The 25087-nt window shown below is 50.2% G+C and overlaps 1 protein-coding gene across 1 annotated transcript in view; it reads left to right on the forward strand.

Annotated features, from left to right (window-relative positions):
- The window catches only part of MMP17 (matrix metallopeptidase 17), a 69407-nt gene extending 54125 nt beyond the window's left edge, over positions 1-15282 (forward strand). The window contains exons 5-10 of the mRNA XM_075041465.1: positions 1848-2024; positions 2159-2258; positions 4467-4549; positions 8709-8861; positions 11189-11446; positions 12715-15282. Coding sequence (XP_074897566.1) covers positions 1848-2024; positions 2159-2258; positions 4467-4549; positions 8709-8861; positions 11189-11446; positions 12715-13043 — 1100 coding nt within the window. The 3' untranslated portion in view covers positions 13044-15282. The remainder of the gene's footprint in view (positions 1-1847; positions 2025-2158; positions 2259-4466; positions 4550-8708; positions 8862-11188; positions 11447-12714) is intronic.
- Positions 15283-25087: the final 9805 nt, after the last annotated feature.

Raw genomic sequence — 25087 nt, forward strand, 5'->3', positions numbered from 1 at the left:
CCCTTTTGTAGCTGGTGGTTGGGAATGCTTGTCGTGAAACAGGCTTGTGTGGAGGAGCGAGCTCAGGGCTGCCGGCCTCGCAGGGAGGATCCCTCCAAGCGCCACCAAGGGATGAGGGGATGAACCCGACAGCGAGAAAGCTGCCCTCTATTTTGAAGGTCTTGGAGCTATCTGAGCTTCATCTTTTATTTATTTTGTTCTCCCTAGTGATTCAAAAATAACAACCTGGTAGATGATATAAAAATATCCCCAAGGTTGTCAGTTTGGCATTAAAATGTCAGAAAGCATATGTCTTGTTCTCTTCTAGTGCTGGGGAAAACAGCACAGGTTATAAAAATCCTGGCTGTTTACAGACACTGTAAATAATAGTCATCAAGGAAAAAGCAGAATTCAGCAAAAATATGCCTGCCCCTACCCCCCTAACCCCCCGCAACAACCCAAGCCCAGTGGGGAGCACTAAGGACTGCGCAGGATCAGCCACAGCTGCTTCTATGCAACATCTCCTCAGGCACCAACCATGGATCAAGGAACATGGGGCTCCCCTGAGCTCTGCAGAGACCTTTCCGACCTCACTGCCTTTTTATTACAATACTTGCAATCATGATCTTGGCAAGAACCATACTTAAAATCACCGCAGCCCTCTGGTATTGCTCTGCAGGGCATTGCTGTGCAGCGAGGGGCAGCAATTGCTAGTCTTGGGGCTGGGTGGTGAGAATGCACCGAGCAGGATCAGTCCCATGCGGCTCCTGGGAGCAGTTCCTCCTTTGCTTTGGCAGTGGTGGTGTAGGTTTGGAAGTGGACAGTAACCCCTATTGAGATCTGACCTGAGTGTCTGAGGCTCTGGAGAGTATTGGATGGGTCTGTGTGTGGGTACGGTGTGAGGCACTAGGGGTTGGATTGCAAATACAGAAATCTGGGGAAAGAGAATAGAGTAGAGATAGTCCAGACTGAGGAAAAAAAGTCATCAAAGGAGGTATCAATGTTCAATAAAGTCTCCCTGGCGCCCAGTGTGGTGTGTGAGGATCAAAGTGTTTGCCTTAGGGAGCAGACCCTGGAGCAGCAGCCCCACCAGCACAAGCTGTAGAAAGGGAGAAGACGGCCAAGTCCTCTGGAAACAAGCTGGATATGGTCACTGGGCAGCAGTTAGATGACCAGGGTTGGTGGCCGATGAGCAGGTGAACAGCTCCGCGTTTGTATGCATGCAGGAAGGCGTTTGCGGTGGATTTGGCCAGGGCAGCGGCGTGCAATGCCAGCATTGTGCAGGCAGGGAAAGCCCAGCAGAGCACCACGGGCAGGCGGGCACTGCCGGGCACTCGCCGGTTCCTTGGCACATGGCTTTGCTCATTATCGCAGGCTTTGACAAGCTTCTGGCTAGCGGCTGCAGAAATTTGGTATTCTGGACATCACAAAGACTGTGTTGGCAGCTGCTGCAGGGCAGGCATAAGGTATGGGAGACGACCGCCCTGGCCCAGCTCCTGCAGCGCTGGTTAGTGGGGATGACGGATGGTTGTGCCAAGGTCGCTGTCTCAGCTGTTTGTCCAGCTCTTTGTCAGGTGTCATTGGGGATCTGGGAATAGGAGGGGTGATCCCTATGCTTGTGTGGGGCTGAGGACTTGCAGTGTGGGCTGATGTCTGGCTTGCTTTCCATTTTCACATGATACACTTAGGTCTCCTTTTTCCAACTGGAGAAAAATGTCTTTTTCAGACTTCACCTATTCCAAAGCTTTTCTTTCCAGTTTATCCAACATATACCTACATTTCTTCTTACAGCCCTTACAGCCCACCCAAACCCCCAAAACACAATCAGCATGTAGTGACTTTTATTTCAATTCTGTCTTTATTTCCAGACGCTCATGGGATGGACTTATTTGCTGTAGCTGTCCACGAGTTTGGCCATGCCATTGGCTTGACCCACATCTCTGCCATAGAGTCTATCATGAGACCCTACTACCAAGGTCCAGTGGGGGATCCTCTGAAGTATGACCTACCTTATGAGGACAAAGTCCGAATCTGGCAACTCTACGGTAAGTTTGTTTCCCTCACCTGGCTATGGCCCATTTCTGCCATGAGGCATGCTGGAAGAGCTGTCTTCTGGGGTGAGTGGAGCTGGTGGGGAAGATGGTGTAGCCCTCTACTGCTTCTTTGTCTTTATGCACAGGAGTCAGGGAATCTGTGTCCCCCACAGCCAAGCCTGAAGTAAGCAAAACCGATGACCATCCTATCCTGCCAGAGCTGCCAGAGAACCGCTCCACTGTCCCGTAAGTCAAGTTTGTTTCTTTTCAACTGTCGCTGATGTTCCTGCAAAGGACATCTAGTAGTGAAGCTCCACTCAAGCATCAGTATCTTGCCCGCTCACTCTGGCTTCAGTATTTCCCTCTGGACCTTTTGTCTTCTGGAAAACACAGACACACAGAAAGTGCACCTTCTTCCTCATGTCTCCTGATCATCTCCTGCACACACTGCTGCTTTTTTTCAAGCAGTATGTGTGTACAGCCAGCCCACAACCAAAGTGGTTAAAAGCAGGAACAAGTGATAGGTTTTATCTATCCCTTAGCTACTTGTTATCATTCAAGGCACATCCAGAAATCCTGTATCATCTTGGAATGCTTTGTGTTTCCCTAAGACTCAAAATTTTACTCATGTTAATGGAAATTTGTCCCCACCACCCTTAGGTGAACTCATCCTTGCTGAAATTTTAATCAAACTTCCTCTGCAATATCCTGATTTGTGCAAGCCTAACTTACCTGAATCTTTCCACGGTGAGCAACTCCCTAATGTACCTGTGGGGGGTGAATATTGGAACAAGTGGACCGATAACCTGACTCCAACGCAGGTTTGAATTGGCAAAGGACTGCTTACACTGAGTGTCATCAAGCAACCAGCGTGCCCTCATTAAGGGAAGTTCTGGATCTAGCTCATTAATAAATGTTGGAGTTACCAAATTGTTTTACTACCAGGGCAGCAGGACAGTTAAAAGAGGAAGGGACACTGAACAAAAAGGCAGGAGTTCATGGTCACGCATATTTTTGCCAGATACCAGCAGTGCCCCAGGTGAGAGCAGCAGAGACAGAGCAGGTCATCACCTCCTGGTCTAACCTCATCTGGGGTTTGACCTTGAGGAAGTCACTTCATCCCTCTGTGCCTCAATGCCCCATCCGCAAAAAGGGGATAACAGCACTGAAGCATGAACAACCAGATTATTCCTACAGGAGTGGGACCAAGAAGAATATAATCTTGAAAAAATATCCCGGTGCTGCAGTTATGTCTCCCACCTCAGCACCTTCTTCACCCCGCTTTGCCCTGCCTGGTGTGATGCCCACAGTAGAGAGGTGCTGAGCACCTGCTCTTGGCGGAGGTGTCCCACCTGCCAGGGGATGCAGAAAGGCTATGAGGGTCCTAACGGACCCTTTTTCCTTGAATATGCTGAATGCCATTAGTTATCTTTCTTCCCATGTAGCTTCTAATGGATCTTGTCCACAAGGGTCTGTATGGCTGTGTTTTGACCTAGAGATGAGAGTATTTCTCTCTGCTGCTGTAGGAGACCATCGTCTCACACCGGCACCAGGAGGAGCAGGGCACTTGTTCATACCCACCCCTTCTTCCTGCGCCGTGTATGACTGGGAGGGTGGATGGGGTTCACCTCCCCATCGGTCGTTTTGCGCCCAAAGAGAGCTGTCAAATGGGTACTGGCAGCCCAGCACAACTCTCCTATCAGCAAATTAGATTTATGCTTTCCCGTCACCCACAGCAGCTTTTCTGTGCCTGTTCCCAGCATCCTCTCCTTGTCCTCCATCAGTCGTCATTTCTCACGTGGGCTTTGTAGCTCTTTCGGTCCTTCCGACTCTGTGCCTTTCCCACCCACCTGGTTAAAAGCAGCTCAGTATCTCAGCTGCAACTTGCCGGGTGGCTTTCACCACACGTCACACGGCATCGTCTCGCCTGTGGCATCGTCTCCCTGTGTTTGGTCTCATCTGCTTTCTGCTTTGCAGCTCTGTCACCTCTCCCTGGCATTTCGGAGCTCAGCCTCAGAGCAGCAACGTCCCCAGCTGCCGGAGCAAGATGCTGCTTGGCTCTCGCCCACCACGTGTCCTGCTGCCCGGGGGCAGGCGGCTGAGCCACGCTGTGCCACCGGGGAGCGGCGAGCCAGCTCTGCCCTCACCAGTTATGCTAGCTGGTAGATGTTAGAGCGTGTCCCCGCTTGACTCCCAGCGATGGCCTCCAGCGGCCCAGGGAGCGTGTCTGCCACAAAGCTGTCTTCAGGCTAAGGGTTTCCCAATCACGCCTCGGAAATCCCCGTGCGGATGGCTGGGTCTGAGCATGAGGAACGACAGATGGACGCAGCCTGTGGTCTTCTGCTGGGGGCTCTGGGGGCAGGGGAGATGTGGTCTGCAGGATGGAGGACACCAGGGAGGACGTGGCTCCCCGCTGCCCGCCTGGGCTGTGCTCACCTGGGCATCTCTCCGCAGGTTCAGGAGGGACGTGCCCAACAGATGCAACACTCACTTCGACGCGGTGGCCCAGATCAGGGGAGAGGCTTTCTTCTTCAAAGGTAAGCGCCCACCTGGTCTCTGCGTGCGTCGCCCTGCGGTGGCGTTGGCGTGGGATGCTGCAGCAGCAGAGTGGGACGGGCTGGGGCAGGCGATGAGGATAAGCTGGCTCAGGGTTTGCAGGCTGCGGGGTCTGCAGACCCAGGGAGACATCTCGCATGCCGCCGACTCCTTTTGGCTCAAATCAAAGGGCTCAGACCTTTAATCAACCCGCTAAGGCTGAGGACAGACGATAAGGAAATTTTAATGTCAATGGGAATCCTGCCTCCAGTGCAGAAGGAAACCGCCCGGCTCGTGCACGGTCTGTCACGGCGCAGCGGAGGAGGTGCCCACTCTGCCGATGGCTGGGGACACACAGTGGCACTGCTGGGGAACAGGCAGAGAACACAGCCGAACAGGGACCGTGAGGGAGCAGGAGGAGGGAAAGGGATGTGCTAGAGGTATCCAAAAGGCTGCATGGTAAATCGACCATTTCTTTTATCCAAAAAGAAGGTGAAAGCCAGCAAAACTGAAACACAATTTATTTTAAAGTGATAAAAATGGATGTTTTTAAACCCAGCACGTAATTAACCTGTGGGACTTGCAGCCAAGAGCGGTTGGGTGGTCTGGCGGATGGTTAGGAAGGAGAGACCAGAGGAGTACCTGCAAGCTGTGCCGGTGGCGGCAAACCCTCCTGCCCACCGCAGTGCACAGCCGCTGCGGCACCCACAAGGGACGTGCGTCCTAACACCAGGGCAGACGTGTGTCCACGTGGCACGTCCCGGGGTTTAACGCTTCCCTCTGAAGCGGCGGGCTGGTGAGAATCCAGCGCAGCACTCTGTACAGCGCTCTGCCCCATCACGCTGCACTGCCCAAGTTGGAGGCATCCAGGAAAAAAAAGCAGAGCAACAACAGCTCTCCACTGCTTTTTTTTTTTTCCTGGATGCCTTCAGCTTCCCTTTCCTCCCACGTTTCACCTTCCCTAACGCTGCTTGCCATGCATTGCTCAAAGACAACGTGCGTGCGATTGCAGAGCCTTCTGGTTCCGTGTCAGCAAACACTCACTGGCAGTGTGTCCCCAGGCTGTCGACAAGGGTCCCATCGGTGCCTTCTCAGCTGTACAGAGCCCATGTAGGCTGCACTCCGTGGGCTTTCTTTCCCATCTTTCCAAGATGGAAAAGTGCCCACTGGGCATTTCTTTCCATCCCTGGCCACCATTTGGCCACCCCAAAGCCGTTCAGCAGGGAAGCAGAAGCATCTCCCCCAGGGATCGGGAGCAGCGTCCGGGCATGTATAACCCATCTGGGTATCACAGTGCGAGTCTCGGGTCACAGGCAAGAATGGCAAAAGAGCTCCAGAGAATTCGATGTTGTCTGTGCCCTTGGGGGAGCACAATACAGAGGCTGTTCCCCTGTGGTATTTGTTCGGATGACGGCTCCAAAAAGCCACAGTGAAGAAGGGAAAATAAGAGACAAGAACTGGTATCCAGGATAAATGGGTGTCTGTGTTTCAGAGGGGGAAAAAAAAAAAAGAAAACTAAAGAGAAATCTATCTCGGTGTCTATTTTTGGATATACTTATTGTGGGCCAAAATGCAAATGTAAAGAGCACAGTGTCAGTGGGTGCCAGCTGCATGGCTGCCTCCGGAGCCCAGCACCTCCCTTGGAGCCCCCATTGCTGCCACCAAACCATCCTGGGCACCAAGGAGCGGGGATGTCACCTCTGGGGCAGGATTTTAATGACCTCCAGTGATGAGCTCCCTCCATCGATGGATGTTTTGTTCTGAGCTGGTCCGGCTGGTTCCCTAGCTGGAGAGCAGCCTCTCCCACCGGGAAGACACCAGGACTGGAATTCCCCAGGGCTCCCAGGTTTGTCGTATTGAAGGCAACAGCGGGTTCTCTGCACTTCCAAAACACCGCTTGCTTTGATTTAGGTGCCTTGCTCCAGACTCCTGAAGTTTTAAAACAACTTTGGCCTGTGTGTGTGTCTGCACGGTGCGTGCAGCAACCTTGCCAGAGGCAGCCGAAGTAAGGAGAGCATGGTACACAGCTGGGATCAAAATCGCCTGGTATTAAAGAAAGCAATTGCCTCAACCCATCATCCATATAAAACGAGATGCTTGGGAAAGCAGGACTTTACACTTGGCTTTCATCCTGCTCTGTTTGCCACCTTGGTGGGTGGTTTTAAATCCAGCTTTTTAAACAAACAGGGGGTGGAGATATTTTTTTTCATTTTATTTTATTCTATTTCTGCATGATAATGGCAGCCTGCGGATCTGGCTTTGGCTGATGATCGACCAAGTAAACACAACACTTTGGCGAGCAGGCTTGGCCATGACAAAACATGAGCGCGGGCAGACTGGGGCCGTTGTGTTAAAAATTCCTTGCTATTTAATTGCTATTATTTTTTTGCTTTTTCCTGATAGTTTATCAAAAAAACAACCAACAGCCCAGGCTATGCCTGACTTTGAGGGTAGATTTAAAGCTTGCTTGCTGCAGTTGCACACCCGCTGAGCCCATCACTGGCAAAAGGTTGAAATGTCAAAAGCACTGGGGCTTCCCTCCTTGTCTCAGATGAGCCCAGGGCACTCTGAAGTTCAGATACTTATCTACTAAAGAAGGAATTCTGTTGAGCTGTATTTCTTGTTTAAAAAGTGAAAATCTGGCTTTGTCTAGTGCTTCGCTAATTAGAGATGCAGAGATCATCTTTATTTAATTACATGTGTTTCCATCGATGTACAATAGCCACCAAATTTGAATCCTATTTTTTTTAACGTTCTTAAAAAGAATCTGTAATTATGGCAATTCCTGCCACATTTGAATGTATTATTCATTTGTGGGTTTCAGTCAGATAGAGCAAATATGCAAACTGGAGCAGAAGAACAAGAATATGATATAAATCCTTATAATTAGAATAAAACCCTCTCTCTGCAGATGTTTAAGTGTTAGAGTTTTGCCTCCTGCATTATTAGGCTAAGATCCAATTTCCATAAAATTTTAAAAGACGGTGTCACAATCTGCTGGCTCTGGAGAAAGGGCTGACTGTCGTGAATACAAATCTGAAGACGCATCTTTGGTTTCTGTTGCTTATCCCCCCTTGGGAATCCGTGCAAGAACAGATGTAAATAACATGCAATAATTTCTAACAGGCAATAACAAATATGAGATGAAGTTGAGAGCTGGCTTTTAGACATCTTGCTCCAGCTCAGATCTCACTGTGTCGAGCTCTCCGGGGAAGATGCAGCAGAAAGCGTGCTGCAAAAACTTAGGCTGGGAATCCCAGAGACAGTGCAGAGAGTCGGGTTTTGAGTTGCCCCAAAAATCATTAAGACTCTGCGGAAAATCCCACGTAAGGCTCCTTTGTCAGGAGAAAGTTTGGCATCCTTCCCACAGAGGACAAACCTCTTTCCTTTTCCGCTACCCAAAATATTCCAGAAATACCCCAAGCCAAACTTTTCTGGCTGGGGCAGTGTTGCTGCAGGTACTAGAAGTGTGTTTGCTTACACCACCGGTACATTCAGCCCCTGGGAGCACCACAGGACTGAAGTTCCCTGCTCATCCTACACCTCTAGATGTGCCTAATCGTGCCTCCTTCCCCACCACAACCCCTTCCAGTTTTATTAACATAATTTCCTCCTCCTCTATTTTCCTACTCCCTTTCTTCATTTAAAAAAACCCTCTGATATGTCCACCTTTCATCGTAACATCATACATATTTCTAAATACGAAAGCAGCTGGGTACCCTGTGTGCAGGAAGCTGCGGGTGCTCCGGGAGAGGAGAAATAGGGATGTTTTTTTCAGAGGCTCTCACTAAAGGCTGCTGGTGCCTGGCGTAGCTTCAGCTGCTGCCTGGTCCCAGAAGTTCCCGTGCAGATCAGGGTGGGAGATGAAAGGCTCCTCTCACCCGATCCGGCTCAGCGGTGCGGCTTCACACCGCGGCCAGGAGTAGAACAACTCCAGCGCAATGTCCAGAGGATTATTTTGATCCCCAAAAGAGGATTTCTTCTAATGGTCTGCCAGACGTAGAAAGCGCTAGCAGCTGCGGCTGGAAAGCAGGATGCCTCTGATTCATAGCTCCCATCTCACGCACTTTGCTTTCTGCCGCCGCCACGTGCCTGGTGCTCGTTTCCCCCAGCGAAGGAGGGTTGCAGTGTGGTTCAGTAATGTCTAGTCTGTTCCTCCAGGCAAGTACTTCTGGAGACTGACTCGCAATAAGCACTTGGTCTCCCTCCAGCCGGCTCAGATCCACCGTTTCTGGCGAGGCTTGCCGCTCAACCTGGACAGCCTGGACGCCGTCTATGAGAGAACCAGCGACCACAAGATCGTCTTCTTCAAAGGTGAGAGCAAACGCAGTGCCGCAGGTAGCATGCGTGTCTCCCTGCTGTAGAGCCCGGTGCCAAGGTATCTTGGCAGCGTTTAACCTCTCCTGAAGGCAGGAGACACCAGCGTCAGCCGTTGAGCATCTCCCAGGGCAGGTCCAAGACCTTTTGTCTGTGAGCAAGGCCGGGAGAAACCAGCTTGTAGGGAGGGCAGGCAAAAAGTAGCAGTCACATTCCCCAGAAAATGAGGGAAATGTCATTGAAGAAAAACTTCAGCCAAATCTAACTGATATCTTAGCTTTTCAAGAATGAAATAAAAGCAGGAACCATCCTGGCACACACTACGGGTTTTCTGTTCCTTCTTTGGCCTTTTGACTCTTTAGTATTTGTTGTTAAGAAGAGAAGAAGCAGCAGAGGGGACAAAAATCAAACCTGAAGTGCTTGGTTTTGCTAATTATGTTTCTGTTACTTTTTTCTTTTTTTTTTCTTAAAATAAGTGGTATAATCCTCTCTTTTTATTTAAAATTACTCGCAAGTTTCTTTCAGAAGAGCTGGAGGAAAGAGATTAGCTCTTGGCTCCTCTACAAGTGTCCAAGTCCCCCACAAACCACCTGCCTGTGCTGGTTAGATGCTACCCATGTGCTGAATGTTACCCAAGCCCCTGGCAGGCACTGGCTTTTGTTTTGGAAAGGTTGTGCACTTGAAGAGCTAAATACATCCCAGCCCTCCGTACTCCCCGGCTGGAAATTGCTTTTTGTCTCCCGACTGTTCTACTCCGAGCGTGGTGCAATTATCGGTTTCAGAAGTGCTGAACCAAGCACTTCTGAAAGCAATAATTTGGGTTTCGATTCCTCCAGCAAGGCTAGAGGAATGGCTTACATCCCGCGCGAGCCCCTTTGCTCGCAGAAGCGTTTCCAAGCGCAGCCGAAGCCCTTCCAGGCTGCCCGCGTGCCGAGCACCGCAGAGCTGCCCCCAGCCCTGCATCTCCCCAAGGAACGGGAGGCAAAAAGCTCCGCCGCATGTTTCCAGCTGCCTCGGGCAGCCCGCCCAGCACTGCCTTTCTGCTAATCCGGAGGGAACTGGGCCAGCTGGAGCATGGCAGCCCTTACGCCTGGCACCAGACCCTCCCGGTCCGGGCTGCGGACCACAGCGGCACTCGCTTGCTTCCTTCCCTTCTTTCCTTCTCTCCCTGCTGGGGACGGACAGGCCCCCGGCACCTCAGGTCCAGGGGCTCCTCCTGGCTGCTTGGGAGGGCAGAATTACAGATGTGCCACAGCTGGGGCCTCGCCCCTGCAAGGCACAGAGCTCCACGGTCACGCACGATGTGTGTGTTAGTCCTGCCTGGCTCTGAAGATTAAACTCAAGATTTTGTTTCTAGCTATAAAATACTGTCTCGTTCCCTCTCTCCAGCACTGTTTCACTGATCCCTGGACAGAAACCAAAGCACACAAATTACCCCAGCCTCTAAGGTCCTGCTGCTGGTACATGGGTATTTATTTAAGTGCCTTTTCAGATTTTCTAGAAAACTAAGGGAGGAAAAACTCTGATCTTTAAAATAGGTCATCTGATACCTAAAAGGATGCTGCAGGTTCCCAAAGAGACATTGCACAAACAGAAAGACTGTCTCAGTGGTTAGAGGATTATGTAGGAATTGCGAGATCTGGGTTCATTTTCTTGTTCTGCCACAGACCAGGGGCCAGTCGTTTTGGGCTTCATTTTTATTGGAAAAAAAACCATGTTGACAGTTCTTTCCTGGCCAGGGTGAGGTGGCTGTGTAGGACGCTTGAAGAGCAGTGGGCTGCTCCGATGGGATTTGTCCAGCCCCTGCACATCCTCCTTACATCCCTTAAAATCCACAGGTCCTTCAGCCCAGCTGGCTCTAAAAACTGTGGCAATTTCTCTCCCAAAGTGCGATTACACTTTGCTTCCCAGGAGTCAGATAGCAGGCAGAAAAGCTGCATGTAACTTTCTGTTTCTTGCAGCCGGATATCAGGCAGAAATCAATGGGGCAGAAAACCAAATGCCACTACCAAACACATAAAAATGACGACTGTACTAATGCTGTCGGCGTGTTCGTGTCCCAGGACTGTCACGCCTGCAGCCGTTGAGGAGCAAAGGGGGGCTATGCTCCATGGAGAGCCTGACACACAAAAAAAGCAACTATTCAAAGATTGAGGTTCCCCACTGGGCTGCTGCCTTCTCGTCCCCATCCTTAAACACCAAAAGCTCGGTCCTGAGAATTGTCACGGCAACAGATAATGAAACATCAGCTTGTCTGCTGGAGAATGCTGGTTTTGGCTGGGAAACAAATGTGATTTTGCTCCGTGCTTCTTTCCTTTCCACAGGAGACAGATACTGGGTCTTCAAAGACAATAACGTGGAGGAAGGATATCCACGGCCGATCTCGGACTTTGGTCTGCCACCGGGAGGAATCGACGCCGCTTTCTCCTGGGCCCACAATGACAAGACTTATTTCTTTAAGGACAATCTCTACTGGTGCTACGACGACCATGAGCGGAGGATGGATCCTGGGTACCCTTCAGAGACCATCCTGTGGAAGGGAATACCAAGCCCTTTAGATGATGCCATGAGGTGGTCAGATGGTGAGTCCATATGCTGGTTCAAAAAAACACAAGAAAAAAAAAAAAAATCAGTGCTTCATTTGCACTTGAGCTCTAGCCCCTTCTACCGTGCCTGCCGACATAAACTGCTAAGTCCCTGATGGGTCAACAGTTCCCAGTGTCTGAAAGCTGAAGAGGGAGATAGGCTTCCAGCCAGAGCTCCCCACACTGCTCGCTAAAAGACTTTGTACTTTCAAGTACAGGCAACAAAAATATCCTGGGGGCCTAATAATTTGATTTTATTAAAAGAACACAGTTGATGTTGTTTTGCAGTGATTTTTATCCTAATATGTGCTGATCTGCTCCTCACTGAATTTGTTGTCATTGGATTTTTAGCTACATATATGAGGATGTGGACAGAAAATATTTTTAAAGGAGACGTTTTCCCCAGAGTTATGACTTATTTTCTGGGGATGAGATTTCTCGGTGGTTTCTTCCCCCTGAAAAGACCACAAAAATTTTGTCACAGATGTATAAAACCAGGCAGTCACTCACAACAAAGTGGCACTTCCAGATTTTATTTACTGACGACCTAACAGTGTAATAGCAACCATTAAACTAGGCAGAGGGGAGAGACATTTCAAGAGGCCTTTCAAGCTGAATTTCCAAAGCTGTTGAGAGCGACCGGCCATTCACGTGGGTAGGAGTCCTCCATGAGCATAAGACCTGCTTAGAGAATTCACAACCTCCCAGTTCAGAGTGGAAAACACGCACCTGAGAACAGAAAGTTCCCAGGGCCCTGCAAGGCTGAGGTTATTTATCTGAGCCCGGGGATAGCAGCGTGCACCCCAGGTCATTAACAGGTAGGTGAGGTCTTCTTTAGCCTTACCATGCCCTGTTAAAAGACCGTCCACTGACAGCCACTGGGACGTGTACAGTGGATCCAGCCGTGGATTTACTAGGGTTTTTATCCTGCACGCCCTGGGTACTAGGGGGATGCATCTGCTCTAGGACCCACCATAGAAGAGGTGACATCTCACCACCTGCCTCCCATCTGTCTGGTGGCTCCTGGCTGGTGTGAGAGATCCCGGCCGGGCGTAGCACCATCTTTTTGAGCATCCCACCAGCAGCCGCCGTGCTCCTGCGGTGAGAGAGGGTACGGCAAGGGGGGGTATCGCGTGTGCCTCCGCTGCCTGGAGCTCAGCAGGGGTGGGATTGCTCCTCTGCTGCTCCCAGTGCTCCTGTGCCCTTTCCGCTGGGAGAGCACCCATCGCCGCTGATGTTGCCTTTGGGTTTTGGTCTCTTCACAGGTGCGAGTTACTTCTTCAGGGGCAAGGAGTACTGGAAAGTGCTGGACAGTGACCTGGAAGCCCAGCCTGGTTATCCCCAGTCCATCGCTAGAGACTGGCTGGTGTGCAGCGACATGCAGTCTGACTCTCCAGAAGCAGCTGGGAGCAGCAGGACTGGGGCACGCTCCAAACCAGGGCAGCACGACGAGAGCCGCTCAGAAAACGGCTACGAGGTCTGCTCCTGCACCTCGGCCTCCCCGTCCCTCCGGCCTTGCCCCGTGCTCAGACTGTCATCCAGCCTCGTGCTGACGAGCCTGTGGACAGCAACGCTGCTGTGTGCAGCCCTATGACACCTCATCCCACAGAGGAGACAACGCCACGGTGCTCCAGGGAGGGGAGGGGGATGCCATCCCGTGATGCTAACTGTTGCAAGCAGAAAAACATTCCTAGGAACATGCCGGTGAAGGGTTTGAATTCTCCATGAGAAATGAACTGTGGTTTCTGGTTTTTTTCTTTTAATTTTAGTTTAAAGGTCTAATAACAGATTTTGAGTTCTGCACCTTCTTATTCCCCCATCTCGTTAAAGATGAGAGCAGCCTAACGTTGAATTTATAAATGTTCCATAGAGATGTGTTGCTTTGGATGTTTAAACACAGCAAAGAAGGGAGGAAAGAGCTACTGTGATTGAATGGGAACAGAAGAGATGCTGCTGAGACAGATGGCAACATCCCGAAGGAAAGGCAGCAAGGCTATAGGCGAGAGGCGGTAGTTATATGCTGACACAATGTACGCATCCTATTGGATGTACTAGGTAGAAAGAAACTTTGACTCCACTAAGATTAACTGCGAGGTGATCATTTTACCGTCAAACCTGCTGTGGTCACTGATGTCTCGGTAACCTGTATCAGTTTCTACGGGTCACAAACACCTTTGCCTTTCAGAAGGCAGTGCAGCTTATCTTTGTATCCGAGTCATTTGAATTTAACAATTTCTCTAATAAACCTTGGCTGCCTACACAGAGCTCTCCCAGTCCTCTGCCAGACCAAGCCTGCCACCTGCAGTAAGGTGCTGAGTACTGAAGCTCGGGAGCAGCCTCACCTCTATGCAAGGAGCAACCTTGCCGAGCGCAGCTAAATGAGATGCAATTACACCCACCACCCCAGCCTAATCCGTGCACGTGAACTCCTGCTCTTGGAGTTCCTGTTTTAGGCTGTTTTACGTTTTGGGAGGGATCAAGATGTATTGCATTCATTTGTGACTCTGTCATACCTGGCTGCGCTGCGGAGGATGGGCTGGAGGGAGGAGGGATGCTGCACAGCCTCAAACTCTTCTTGATGCCTCTGCCAGGAGTTTGGAGCGACAGGAGCAAGGTCAAGCGCTGCACTAGGATGTTCCTGGGGGGTTTTTTCTTGCTGCTAATCCATTTTCTGCAGTATAATTTGGGCATCTGAGAGTCCTGGAAAATGGTGAGTGAGAAGCTTTGCTAGGAACTGTGATAGAGATGTCAGGAAGGCCAGGGTCCTCCAGTGTGGTGTTGTCAAGGGCTGTTAAAGGAGAGAAATGGGCAGCAGCCACTGCGACACGCTGTTCTTCTCTGCCCTGCTTCTGTAAAGCTCCTACAGAAATGCCTCTTGCTGCCTCTGCCAGGGCCAGCTCCTGGGAGAGACCTGGCCACAGGCAGTGTCGCTGTGGGACCCAAGGCTGCTCCACTGGCCCCGGTGCCAGCCAGGGCTTTTGCCACGGGCTGGGTATAACACAAAGCCCTCCGGGGCAGAGTGGGAAAGGCAGAAGTGCACAGTTGCCTCCTGATAGAAAAAAGGGGTCACCTTGAGTTTTCCTCTCTGCTGTTTGCATTTTTAAATAGTCCCAATCATTCACAGGGTGCAGCTATTTTCAGGACGATGTGCTACAGTGTGATTTTATGGGGCATGAGTCAATGGAAACCTCCCATTAAAGCATTAAATATCCTTTTTAAAAAAAACAACTACAAACCAAAAATCCTCATGCATAGCACCTCCCTCTGCTGAGTTAAGCTGCCTCTGGTCTTCCCTCTGCATCAGTCTTGCTCTGCTCAAAGCAGGTCCCCATCCCACCCCTGCCTGCTGGCTTGAGCGGAGGCTGCAGAGGCAGGGCGCTGTGGGTTGCCATCGTGGGAGCTGGGATTTTCCTTTGGTTCACATCACTTTTCTTCCTCTCCCCTCTTGTGTCAAGAAAGCACGGCTTTTAGTCCTTGCTGGGGTGACACTGCATGAATGTCAGCATGTTACAGATTCCCCTTGGAGATGAAGCCAGGTAGGAGCACAGCATCTTGGGGAAGACACCCTCTCTCTCTCTTTTTTTTTTTTTTTTTGTCTTCATCCACAAAAGAACTTATCCAGAAGCTGCACCTGAAGGATCAGAGGAGGCATGGATGGCTAGCACGGCTTGCATGGCTTTTCCAGCCCAACCAAGGATCCTGTTGTGGTGACAAGGACCGGTGGCCCTGCAGCCGTGCTGATGTGGTCACAATGGTGCTGGGACCCACGCTAACAGGACATCAAGTTAAATTATGTTTATTTAATGTGGGGGACTCTGATTTATAAATAAAGCCTCACCTGTGGAAAGGCTTTCAATACGCCCTTCTCTACTTCAAATGATGCATTTTGATAATCAGAAATGGAGCAGGAATCGGGGCTTTGCTGCCACTGGACAACCCTTGGGAAGGATGGAGAGATGCTGCTGTCTCCTCCCAGCGTGTGGCTTGCTTGGTCGTTCCCCCAGCCACTGGCAAAGCTGCCCTGCCGTTGCCATCAGCTCCGGGTGCGGCCGCAGGATGCTCAAGCTCCCCCGGGATGAAAATGGGAGCTGGAGCGTTTCCCATCGAGCTCACTGGTTCAGCGTGGGGTTGGCTGGGCTGGGGCGTTGGGAGCAGACGGCCATGGCACAAAGGCAGTGCTACAGCGAGCGCCCTGGTGCTCGGGGTGCTGCATCGTTCCTCCACGGGGACACAGCAGTCCTGCGTGGGTGAAGCAGTGCGCATCCGTCGGTGAAGGGGTTCCGTGCTTCACAGACCCAAAGCAGAGCGAGCCCTGTGCCCAGCAGGGTGGGGGGCTCTGCGGCACCCGGCGGGGGCTGTGAAGGCCGCGAGGGCCCCGACGCTCCCACCCGATGCCTCTGGGCACGGTGTATTCAGAAATCCCTGGCCAGTTCCAACCACATTTGCGGATCGCTCGTAGGGTAGAGGCAAGAGGTGCAAATCACAGCACGTGCCTGGTACTTGGGGAACTTGTTCTCTTGGGTTTTCCTCTAAAGCCAGGCTCACCCCCCCCTCTTTTTCTGGGTCTGGGGGAGACGGGCACCGTCCCCGAGAGGGCCCGAGCGGGTGCAGAGCCAGCTAAGGGCAAACACGGCCCTGGGCTGGGGGCTGTACCGCTGCCAAGGGCTAAGAGCCCTCTCCCCAGGGCACAGAGGAGGTCGAAGGCAGCGGGTCGGCTCTGGGCCAGCGGCAGCACCGGCGTCCCCAGCACGGCCGCGGGATGACAGCAGAGACAGCCGCTGGCTCCCGCTCCCGGCCCTGCAGAGCTCTGCCTGCAGGGACACAGAAGTGCTTCCCAGCAGCTTAAAAATAAGAATGTAATGTAAATGCGGTCTCTGGACTCCGAAACATTGCCGATGCTCTGCCGCCGGGCTCCCTGGCACCGTCCCTGTGCCTGGATTCCTCCGGTCCTACCCAGAGTCCCTGGGCTGGCTCTCCTCCACAACAACATCCTTAGTCTTAGCTGGAAAAGCCACCTCCACCCTGCGAAAAAATAACCTGAGCATCATATTCCTATTGCATATTGCCCAGTCTAGATATTTTCCAACTATTTAAATTCTCAGAGGATTTTGTGAGGTCATTTCAGAGTTGAAATACTTCTGTGTAATAGGAGGGATGGGAATTTAAAGTGGGGGGGGCTGGGGAACACACACACGACTGGCCATTTGAACCCATGAGTTTATGGCAGCTATGCTTGCTGGGGCTGGCTCCACGGTCCAGTCAAGGTTTTTCCTGGCTCTCGCTCCCACCCATCCCCAGGCTCAGCCAGCCCTTGAGGCCTTTTCTGGTTTGGTACCATAAAGGAAAGCAGAAGAAAAAAAAAAAGAGTAAAGTGGGCAGGAGCAGTTTTCAAATCACAGAGCCATGGCAATGCCTGCATTTTTTAAAAATTAATAACAAGTCATCTCAGACAAGACCTGGGACTTAGCAGCTTGAGAAATGCAATAAAGTTATTGAAAAGAGACTCATCGTTACTTGCTGATTCAAATCATAAGATGGGTGTGTGTGCCATAAAATGTTCCTGCCTTCCACAGCCCCCTTATAGCTGCGGGGAAGACCCTCAGCCCTTACCCCAGACGGCTTTTCTAAAATGGGACTTTCTGCTTTATTAAGAATGACATTTTTCTCCTCAACCCCCAATTTAATCAGAAAATGCCCTTGCACAACTGTGGGCCAGGAGAGGAGGTGGTGGGGCTCAGCCCCATAGCTCAGGTGGAGCTGTTCCGGATGATGCCCTATATCAGCAGGTGGGTACATGCTCCTAAACCTTTCCTGCAGTTCTTAGAGATGGAGCTGCCTTTTGCTTCTCAGATGGCTGTTTGGGAGAGGACAAATACCAGAGCTGCCTCCAGCCCTGCCACCTTGCTTTTTTTCATCCTCTCTGCCAGGTGAGCATGGTGCATGAGCTGGGGCTGAGCCTGCTGCTGCTGTAAGCAGCAGAAGCAAGCCCAAGGGATGTTTTGTCCAGGGGAAGGGGGCTTGTCCTGGCTCTCTATGTCCTAGCAGTTCCTGGTAAGCTTGGTGCTGTGGATCACTTACTTTTCTCTGAAATTTCTAGGCAGGGGGAGTTGGCTGGCCTTGTGGGGCTGGAACAGGCCAGGGGAGGGATATAGGACAGCCAAAAACATAGCTGAGTAATAGTCTATAAGAAGACCAGCTTGGGCTAAGAATAGGAGAGGGTATTAAAGCCGGATGGTATGTGGAGGATTTCTGTAGGCATGTGTTAGGGCTGTAAATGGGAAGCGGAGGGGCTGCCTCTGGATCTTCTGCAGTACAAATGATTACTGACCTTGTGGCACTAACAAAACTACCACAAGAGCTGCCAGAGCAGTTCCCTGTCCTCCACCCAAATTTCTCATCCCTGGTTTTAAAAAAACAAATCCCAAACCTCTGGGATTTATGATCCTGTCAGCAGTGAAACTCTAACTCAGCACTAGGTTGCCAGCTCTGGTGGGCTTATTTGTCGGTGGCATGGAAGGATCTGGGTTTCGCTCTTTTTTTTTCTTTTTTTTTCTTTTTTTTTTTAAAGGGCTTTGAGCTTGACTGCACACTCAAAGCAGTCCAATAAAATGAGACCCAGGCCTGGCTTTCACTGGGACAGTGATCAGTCTGCTCTGAGCAGCTTTCAGCAAGCACGGCTTGGCAGGGGAAGAGCTGCATTGACAACAGGGCCACTTTGTTGCGGTGAGGACAAGACTTGACAAGCTTCCCAGGGAACTGCGTCAAGATTTATGGGTTGCATTGCTTGGGTTGTGGCAACTCGTCGTTGGGCTTCATGTGAGGAAACGTGCATCCTGGGGAGAGGCCTTCTCACCCCACATCTGACAAGCCAAACCGAGCCAATGTGTTGTGCAGCTGAAAACCTTGGGAGCAAAAGGGTGTCTCGCTCCAGATCAGACATTTGGTCTTGTCTTCTCTGTCAGAACAAGAGGAGGGTCGTGGGGGGAGCACAGGTGATGATTGTGGAAGCCTGTTTGTATGCAGGGCCCCTCCACTAAATTTCAAAGAGTGGAAATACCCTATTTTGCTTCCCACCCTGTCTGTACTGCAGAAATAGCCAAGTCAGGATGGCCCCTGGCATGCTTTCCCTGGGGAGGAGGGCAGGGAGCTTGGTGGTTACAGGGCAACTCGGCGACAACGTCTCCTTCCTCTTCCCAGCCTCAGAAATTGATGTTTATTCTGGATCTGAAGCTGGGTTTGTCCAGGGAATAGAAAATGATGGTGTTGGGTGGTCTTTATGTGGCAATTGTCCATCGTCAGCTGTCTTGAAGCACCATGGCTATCTCACATCCTGCAACTCCTCTGCTCCTGGGCACTCGCCCTGCTACTCCATGTTTACTTGGATGACAGCTACGCAGCGCACGCATCAGCTCTTGCGTGTCAGTAAAGAGGCAGCGCCGTGGGATGGGTTTGCTTGTTTCCAAAGTTGCCAGGTAATGGAATAACTGGGGCCAATAAGGGCTTGTTGTGATGAAACTGTGCTCCTGCCTCGAAGCCCTGCCTCTGAGCAGAGCTCGCAGGGAGGGGTTTCCACACAAGCAGTGGTAGCTCTTTGCCCCGCTCATTTGTATAGCTGTGCTTGAACTCACCTGAAATGTCATCGCTAATGCTCAGTCCAGGCTCTTAACTGCTCTAATTTCCTGAGCACACAGTGTTTTACAGCAATTATCTCCTTTCACCCTCCCTTTTTCCACTGCTGTGTTCATCCTCCTTTTTTCCTCATCTGCTGCCATGAAGCTCTCCCTCCCCGTTGCAAAATGCACAGGTCAGGCTGGAGTCAATGGTCTCTTAGGAAAGAAGATCCTGGAGCTCTGCAGGCACCAGTGGTTAGAGAGCTTCTTCTATCTGTGTATAATGGATGACCACCACCCATTAGAGGATATCATGACCTCAGCCCAGGGTCATGAGGATCAGAAATACCACAAGGTATTTGGTGAATCTCCAATAGTCTGACCTGGGAATACAAAGTTGGGAGAAAGCAGGACTGGAGTGACCTGGGAACATCTACAGAAGGGAGACTTGCATGATGGAATTTGACAGATGTCTGTGGTGCGGCTTGAAAACATCTGTCCAGATGTGCCTGCTGGGCAGCAGGAGACATCCCAGGCTGCAATGAGTATGTGTGTAAGGAGACCATGAAGAAGAGTGGAGCGATTTAGCTGTAACTCCAGATGCCCAGCTGGCTCTTTCTCCTGAGGCACCTCTGCAAGCAAGTGAATTCCTGCTTTTCCCAGCCCTGTGTCTCAGAGGGGTTCAAATACTTGACTTCCCAGGGAGGAGAGAGCATTTCTAGTACTCAACAAGAGGTTGCACAGTGCTCCCATACCCAATCTCCCTCATGTACTCCCTTCTGTCATGGGGGATATGAGAGGGGGGGCTCTGAGGTGTTCTTGTCATGTAAGTGCAGCTTGCAGTAGGTTTTGTCCAGAAACAGGCCATGGGTCCTATTCTAGTCTCATAAAAACCACGATGCCTTGTGTTGGCTGCTGAGTCCTCTACTGAAAGAGAGGGGGCCATCTCGAGAGGGAGCAGCTCATCAGGAATGCACTTCCTTCATCTCTGTTGGCTCTGGAAAGGCTTTCACAATCATGTACAACCAGGATAAACAAGTGAGATCAGAAACCCCCTAAGCAAAAGCCATGCTCAGGCGAGCAGAGCTTTGCAGGGCCCATGCTAATCCTATGCGGCAAAGCACATGCCAAACACTTGGCACTTCTTGCATTTATAGGAATGAAGTCGTGTCCCTACTGGCCTCCATCTCCTTTGGGGGTACTGATGGGCCCTACCTCTCAAAGCTCTTCTCCCTGTGAGCCTGCCAGGGGAGCAAGCTCATGGCTGCCCTAGGAAGCCTGTCTCTAAATAGTTTCATTCTGGCAGCCTGAGGCAGTGGAGCCCGATTGTTATTCTTAACCCTAGGGTCAAGCAAGGTAGCAGTGACGTAATGGAAGAACTTTGCTCTGCACGCTCTGTCACAGCAGCTCTGAAGTATGGCTCATCCATCAACTGCCCATTGTGATCTGCATCGAAACTCGTGTCGTTCTGTTAGCTGCTGCAAAGGAGGATGACCCCGGTGCTCCTCTTCCACTGGCATAAGCCGTTTCTCATTAGCAAAGTGAAACATTCTTCTCTACGCTGTCAAAGGCGATCTGTTTATTTACTGTTGTCTACCCTGCTGGAAGCCAGCACAGGCTTCCTTGCCTCCCCCGTTACAGTAAGCGCAGGGCTTTGTGCTTTGCCCTGTTCTACCAGTCCCTTTGGCGTGGGCAGGACGAGGTGACTCGCTGTCTGAGCTGGCACCTCTACGGGTCCTGGGCAAAGCCGTTCAGGGATAATGCTTCTCCTTCCATGAGTATCTAAAGACTGATACAGGCTGACGCGGCAAGTGCTTGCCAGGAGATGTTGATCCCTTACTAATTTAATTCCTGTCTCCTTGGGTCCCAACAGGAGGCTGCCAAGAGAAACGGGCTTGACAAATATCTGAAGGGGCTGCTTTACCAACTCCTGGGAAGTATCCCTCTCTGCTGTTCTCCCACAGCATAGGAAGTGCTCTAAGGCTATCCCGTGCCTTGCAAACACACTTAAAGTGTTGAGTTTTAATTCAACCCTGCTTCCTACTTGCTTGACTGTGTCACTAAGGGTAAGCAAACAAATACTGGCCAACAGACTCCACCAAAAGGAGTAGCTGTGTGACTGCCTGCCTGGCCTTGTAACGCACATATGTTTATGTACACGTTATCTCCAGCTTTGTTTGGACTAGGCTGGACTGTGCAGGTGTGCCCAGTGGAGCTCCTGGGGGTGTAATCATGCCACAGATAGCAGAGAGAAAGTGCGGTATTGTTCTCTGCCTGCCGTCAGGGCTCTTGCCTCACTTGAACCCAGCTTCTGAAGCATATTGGCATAGATGGATGTGAAGAGCTCTGAGAAGTGTTAGGAATAATTCAGATGCGTATCAGTGAACATCCATCATAGCACCAAACTTCTGAAGGCTGATATTTTGGGTTGCTGTTCCCAGCACTGCAGAAGAAGCTGAGCTGCAGTAGAAGACCAGTTTGTGCAGCTGCCGTGTCTGGCTGGGCCCGTCTTTATGGGCAGAGCAGCAAAGACAATGTTGCTATCGGACTTTCTCCTTCACTTCTTTCCTCTTGAAGCCTTGAGTGCAGAGCGGATTTTTTTTTTTTTAAATATCAGAACAAAAGCCTAAATGCGGTGTTTAGCAAACCACGCTGAATTAAGGCAGGGTGAGCAGTAGGAGAAATATCAGAAGTTAATTCTAATCTTGCCTTTTATATCGATCACAAGTTATGTCACTAGGGACTCGTACTCTAAACTGGAGACAAGCAGCCCTTTGTGATTGCTGGTGAAATCCAGGACCAGGAGGGAGAGGGTACCTTCACTGGTGCTTCTCCACTCAGGCCTTGTCCCCTGTGGAAGTGCAGGTCACCGGTCACTAATCTCTGTGGCAGGTGTTTGACTCAAGGGCTGTCTTCTGAATCCTTTGCTCAGTGCTCTCGAGTTTTTTCTCCTTGGGCCATGAGCCAGGGAATCAGGCCTATCAACTGATGGGCTGCTTGTTTTTCCACAGGCTGTTTATATTGCGCCAGTGCTATCGGTGAAACCGGGTCTGCTCGTGGTCTCTTGGTTTGCAGGTGGTAGAGGCCTCTGATCTCCTGCTCCTGTGCTTTTTGAGGATGGGGGAACATCTTGCATGAGTTGCCACGGCACCAGACACAAGGCAACCATAAAGACAAACTCGCCCTACAACAGCAGTGCTGTGTATTTGGACCTGCAGCAGACGTAAAAATGGGGTGGTGGGGGGGAACACCAACTGTGTGGTCATGCAGCTGGGGTCACTGAGTTTTCCAGTGGTCCTGCTCTTGCTCTGAAATAAGGACAGGAAAATGCCATTATTTTGGAGGGTGCTGTTTGTCTGGTTAATGCTTTGCTCTGGTCAAGTGTGACGCGACCAGGCTGGAGCCGTTTTGAGGAAGGTCCAGGTTTGGACCACCTGGATATTTGCTTAGATCTAAAGTCTTTTGGTGCTTGGTTCAGTTCTGCTCATACCCTCATAGGTGGAGGATTCACCCACTGGAGTTTCTGTCCTGTGCTGCTCTTCATGATCAACAACCATCCTTGATCTATACCCTGATAAGGCTCCAGGAACCAACTCACCCTGCCGTGATAAAACTGCACATGCTGCGCTTCAGTCCTGCGCACATGGGCACAGCCCTCGGAACAGCATCTGCCTCTCCTGTATGCTGGATTCAGCTCATACCCAGCTCTGTCTCTATTGCTTCTTCCATCCTAGCAAAAACAAATGCAATCTGCTCGTGTGTATGCTGCAAGAGCTCTGCCAGGAACAAAGAGAAGTTCAAATATTTGCGTTGGGTTGTTACTCTTTCCATTCAGGCGATAAATGACAGGCTTCAGCAGAGTCTTTTGGTGCTGAGTGCAGGGTTTCCACCGTACCGGCTCCAGCTTCGCAACCCCACCAAGATGAAATACCTACAATTAACAGTTGAGTTTTAACTTGGGGCAAAATGACTGAGGATGATTGAAATATGGCCTTTAAAAAAAAAAAAAAGAAAAAGAAAAAAAAATCACCAGACTTTCCCTGTGTGAAATAAGAAGTGTCTGGTCTTTGTGTGCAGTTTCACACAGACAGCATTTTCACTGTGAACTCTAGAGCTCTGTTACTGATTTCTGTCCTAGTGCCTGGGATGCAAGCTGTCAGTCTGCGTGCAAATATTTCAGAGCTGCCTTTCTTTGGAAAATCCCAAACTCAAGGTCACATGGAGGCCTGACGTCCCCTGGAACTGGAGCTCTTATTTCCATTTGGCTGAGCTGATCAAAGAGCCAAAGATGTTTGCTAATAAATTAATTCATGAACTTCAGATCTCCACTTCTCTGTACCTGGGAAGCTGCTGTGCTTCAGCACTTGGTAAACCCAGGAACAGAATGGTGAAACAGCCCCAGGTATGAGCTAGCTCAGAAAACCAGCTGTTTTGGTGTCACTGGGCCTGTTCAAAACTTGGGGGGATAAAGAAAGGAAAGGCATAATCCAGTCTTATGGAATTTCACATGCCAACATGCTAGATCAGTAGCAAAGCATCACAATGAGTGTAACCATCCAGCTACAGCAACACAAAAATGTTTTGTAGGTTAAATTCTGTCTTAACATAAAAGGAGAAGGTAGGCAGCAGTCAGGGCAACAACTGAGATTTTTTTTTTTTCCCTCTGTCATACTAAAATAGATGTTGCACAAGGTACTCAGGAGTTGAGCATCCGCAGTTCAAAAATCCCAAGGAAGCTCACGCTGCTCTGTCTTGTGGGGTCTGCTTGGCTCTGTGCAGCTCAGGGTGTTGGTTCCAGAGCAGGGCTCCATGGCAGGGGAAGTGGTGGTGGATATTTCTGCCCTGGGGCACGTCTCTGCCCGGCTCAGTTCAGAGGGATGGGCATGCTGTGCTGATGGCACTTTGGCTGTAAAATGAATTGAGAATGTCTCCGGGGGTTTTTTTGGTAGGGTTTGCAAGCAGTTTTTGCCAATTCTTGCAAAAAAATTATGTAATTTGTGGCAAGGCTTGATCTCTAACCCGATGGCATTTCTCAGTAGCCCAGGCCTGGAGATCTCTGTGTGCTCTTCTTTGTGAATTCTACCATTTTTCTTTTCTTTCTTCTCTCCACCTGCTTTGGTCTCTTTCTCTGTATTACTTTGGATCTTCCGTCATACCCAGAAAGTTACAGTGCTGTCAGCCTTTTCTAGCACTAGTCTGGACTGGATAACTACTTGTGCTTGACAAATTCTGATTGTTTTCTCAAGTTAATTTGGTATTTTCCATTAGTCCCACCATGAGTTTTCTAGCTCAGAAATTTCTTATCAGGAATTCATTAGCCCTGAAACTTAAAAGGCCTGACTCTTCAGGCTTAAATACTGTCTATAATTACCTTTTCTTTGTGCTGTACTTTGGAAGATATCTCTAGTGTTTCATTTTACACAGCAGGCAGTAGTCCCCTAATATTATAACATGAAGTTAAATCATCTCTACTTCAGGTAACTGGAAAACTATCAAAAAACCTCAAGAGCTTCAGAAAAAAGCTAGTGTCAGAGATGAAGCTTTTTGTGGCTTCCTTTTTTGTCCTGTTTGTTGACTCTGCTCCAGTTGCTGTCTGTATTTCCAAAAAGGATCTATTCTGGCAGGCTCTTTAAGCTCCCTCCTTCTTACTTAGGTCACTTCTGAGACCATGTAAGAGCTGAGGAATCTCCCAGTAGCCTGCTTCTCTAAGTGCTCTGTCCTGTTTTGCTTCTAGGCTCAGCCTGATGCTTGACAGTCATGCCTATCAGGGCTGTAGTAAAAGTATGTATTAAAATGTAGATATTCCAGGCACAGAGTAGAAGGTGGGTAGACCCTATATTGTCCACATTGGAAATGCTTAAATTCAATTTATTACCATAGCCTGACCCTAACATTCACAGACTGACACCTTTGAGGGGTAGGCAGCAGAGGGCTAAATCTTTTACTGCCTTTGGGTCTTTAGCACTGGCAGTGGGTAAAGGTCAAGGACACAAGGACATAACTTCACCAAACATATTTCCTTTTTCAA

Source organism: Buteo buteo, chromosome 11, assembly GCF_964188355.1.
Source record: "Buteo buteo chromosome 11, bButBut1.hap1.1, whole genome shotgun sequence".
Classification (NCBI taxonomy): Eukaryota; Metazoa; Chordata; class Aves; order Accipitriformes; family Accipitridae; genus Buteo; species Buteo buteo.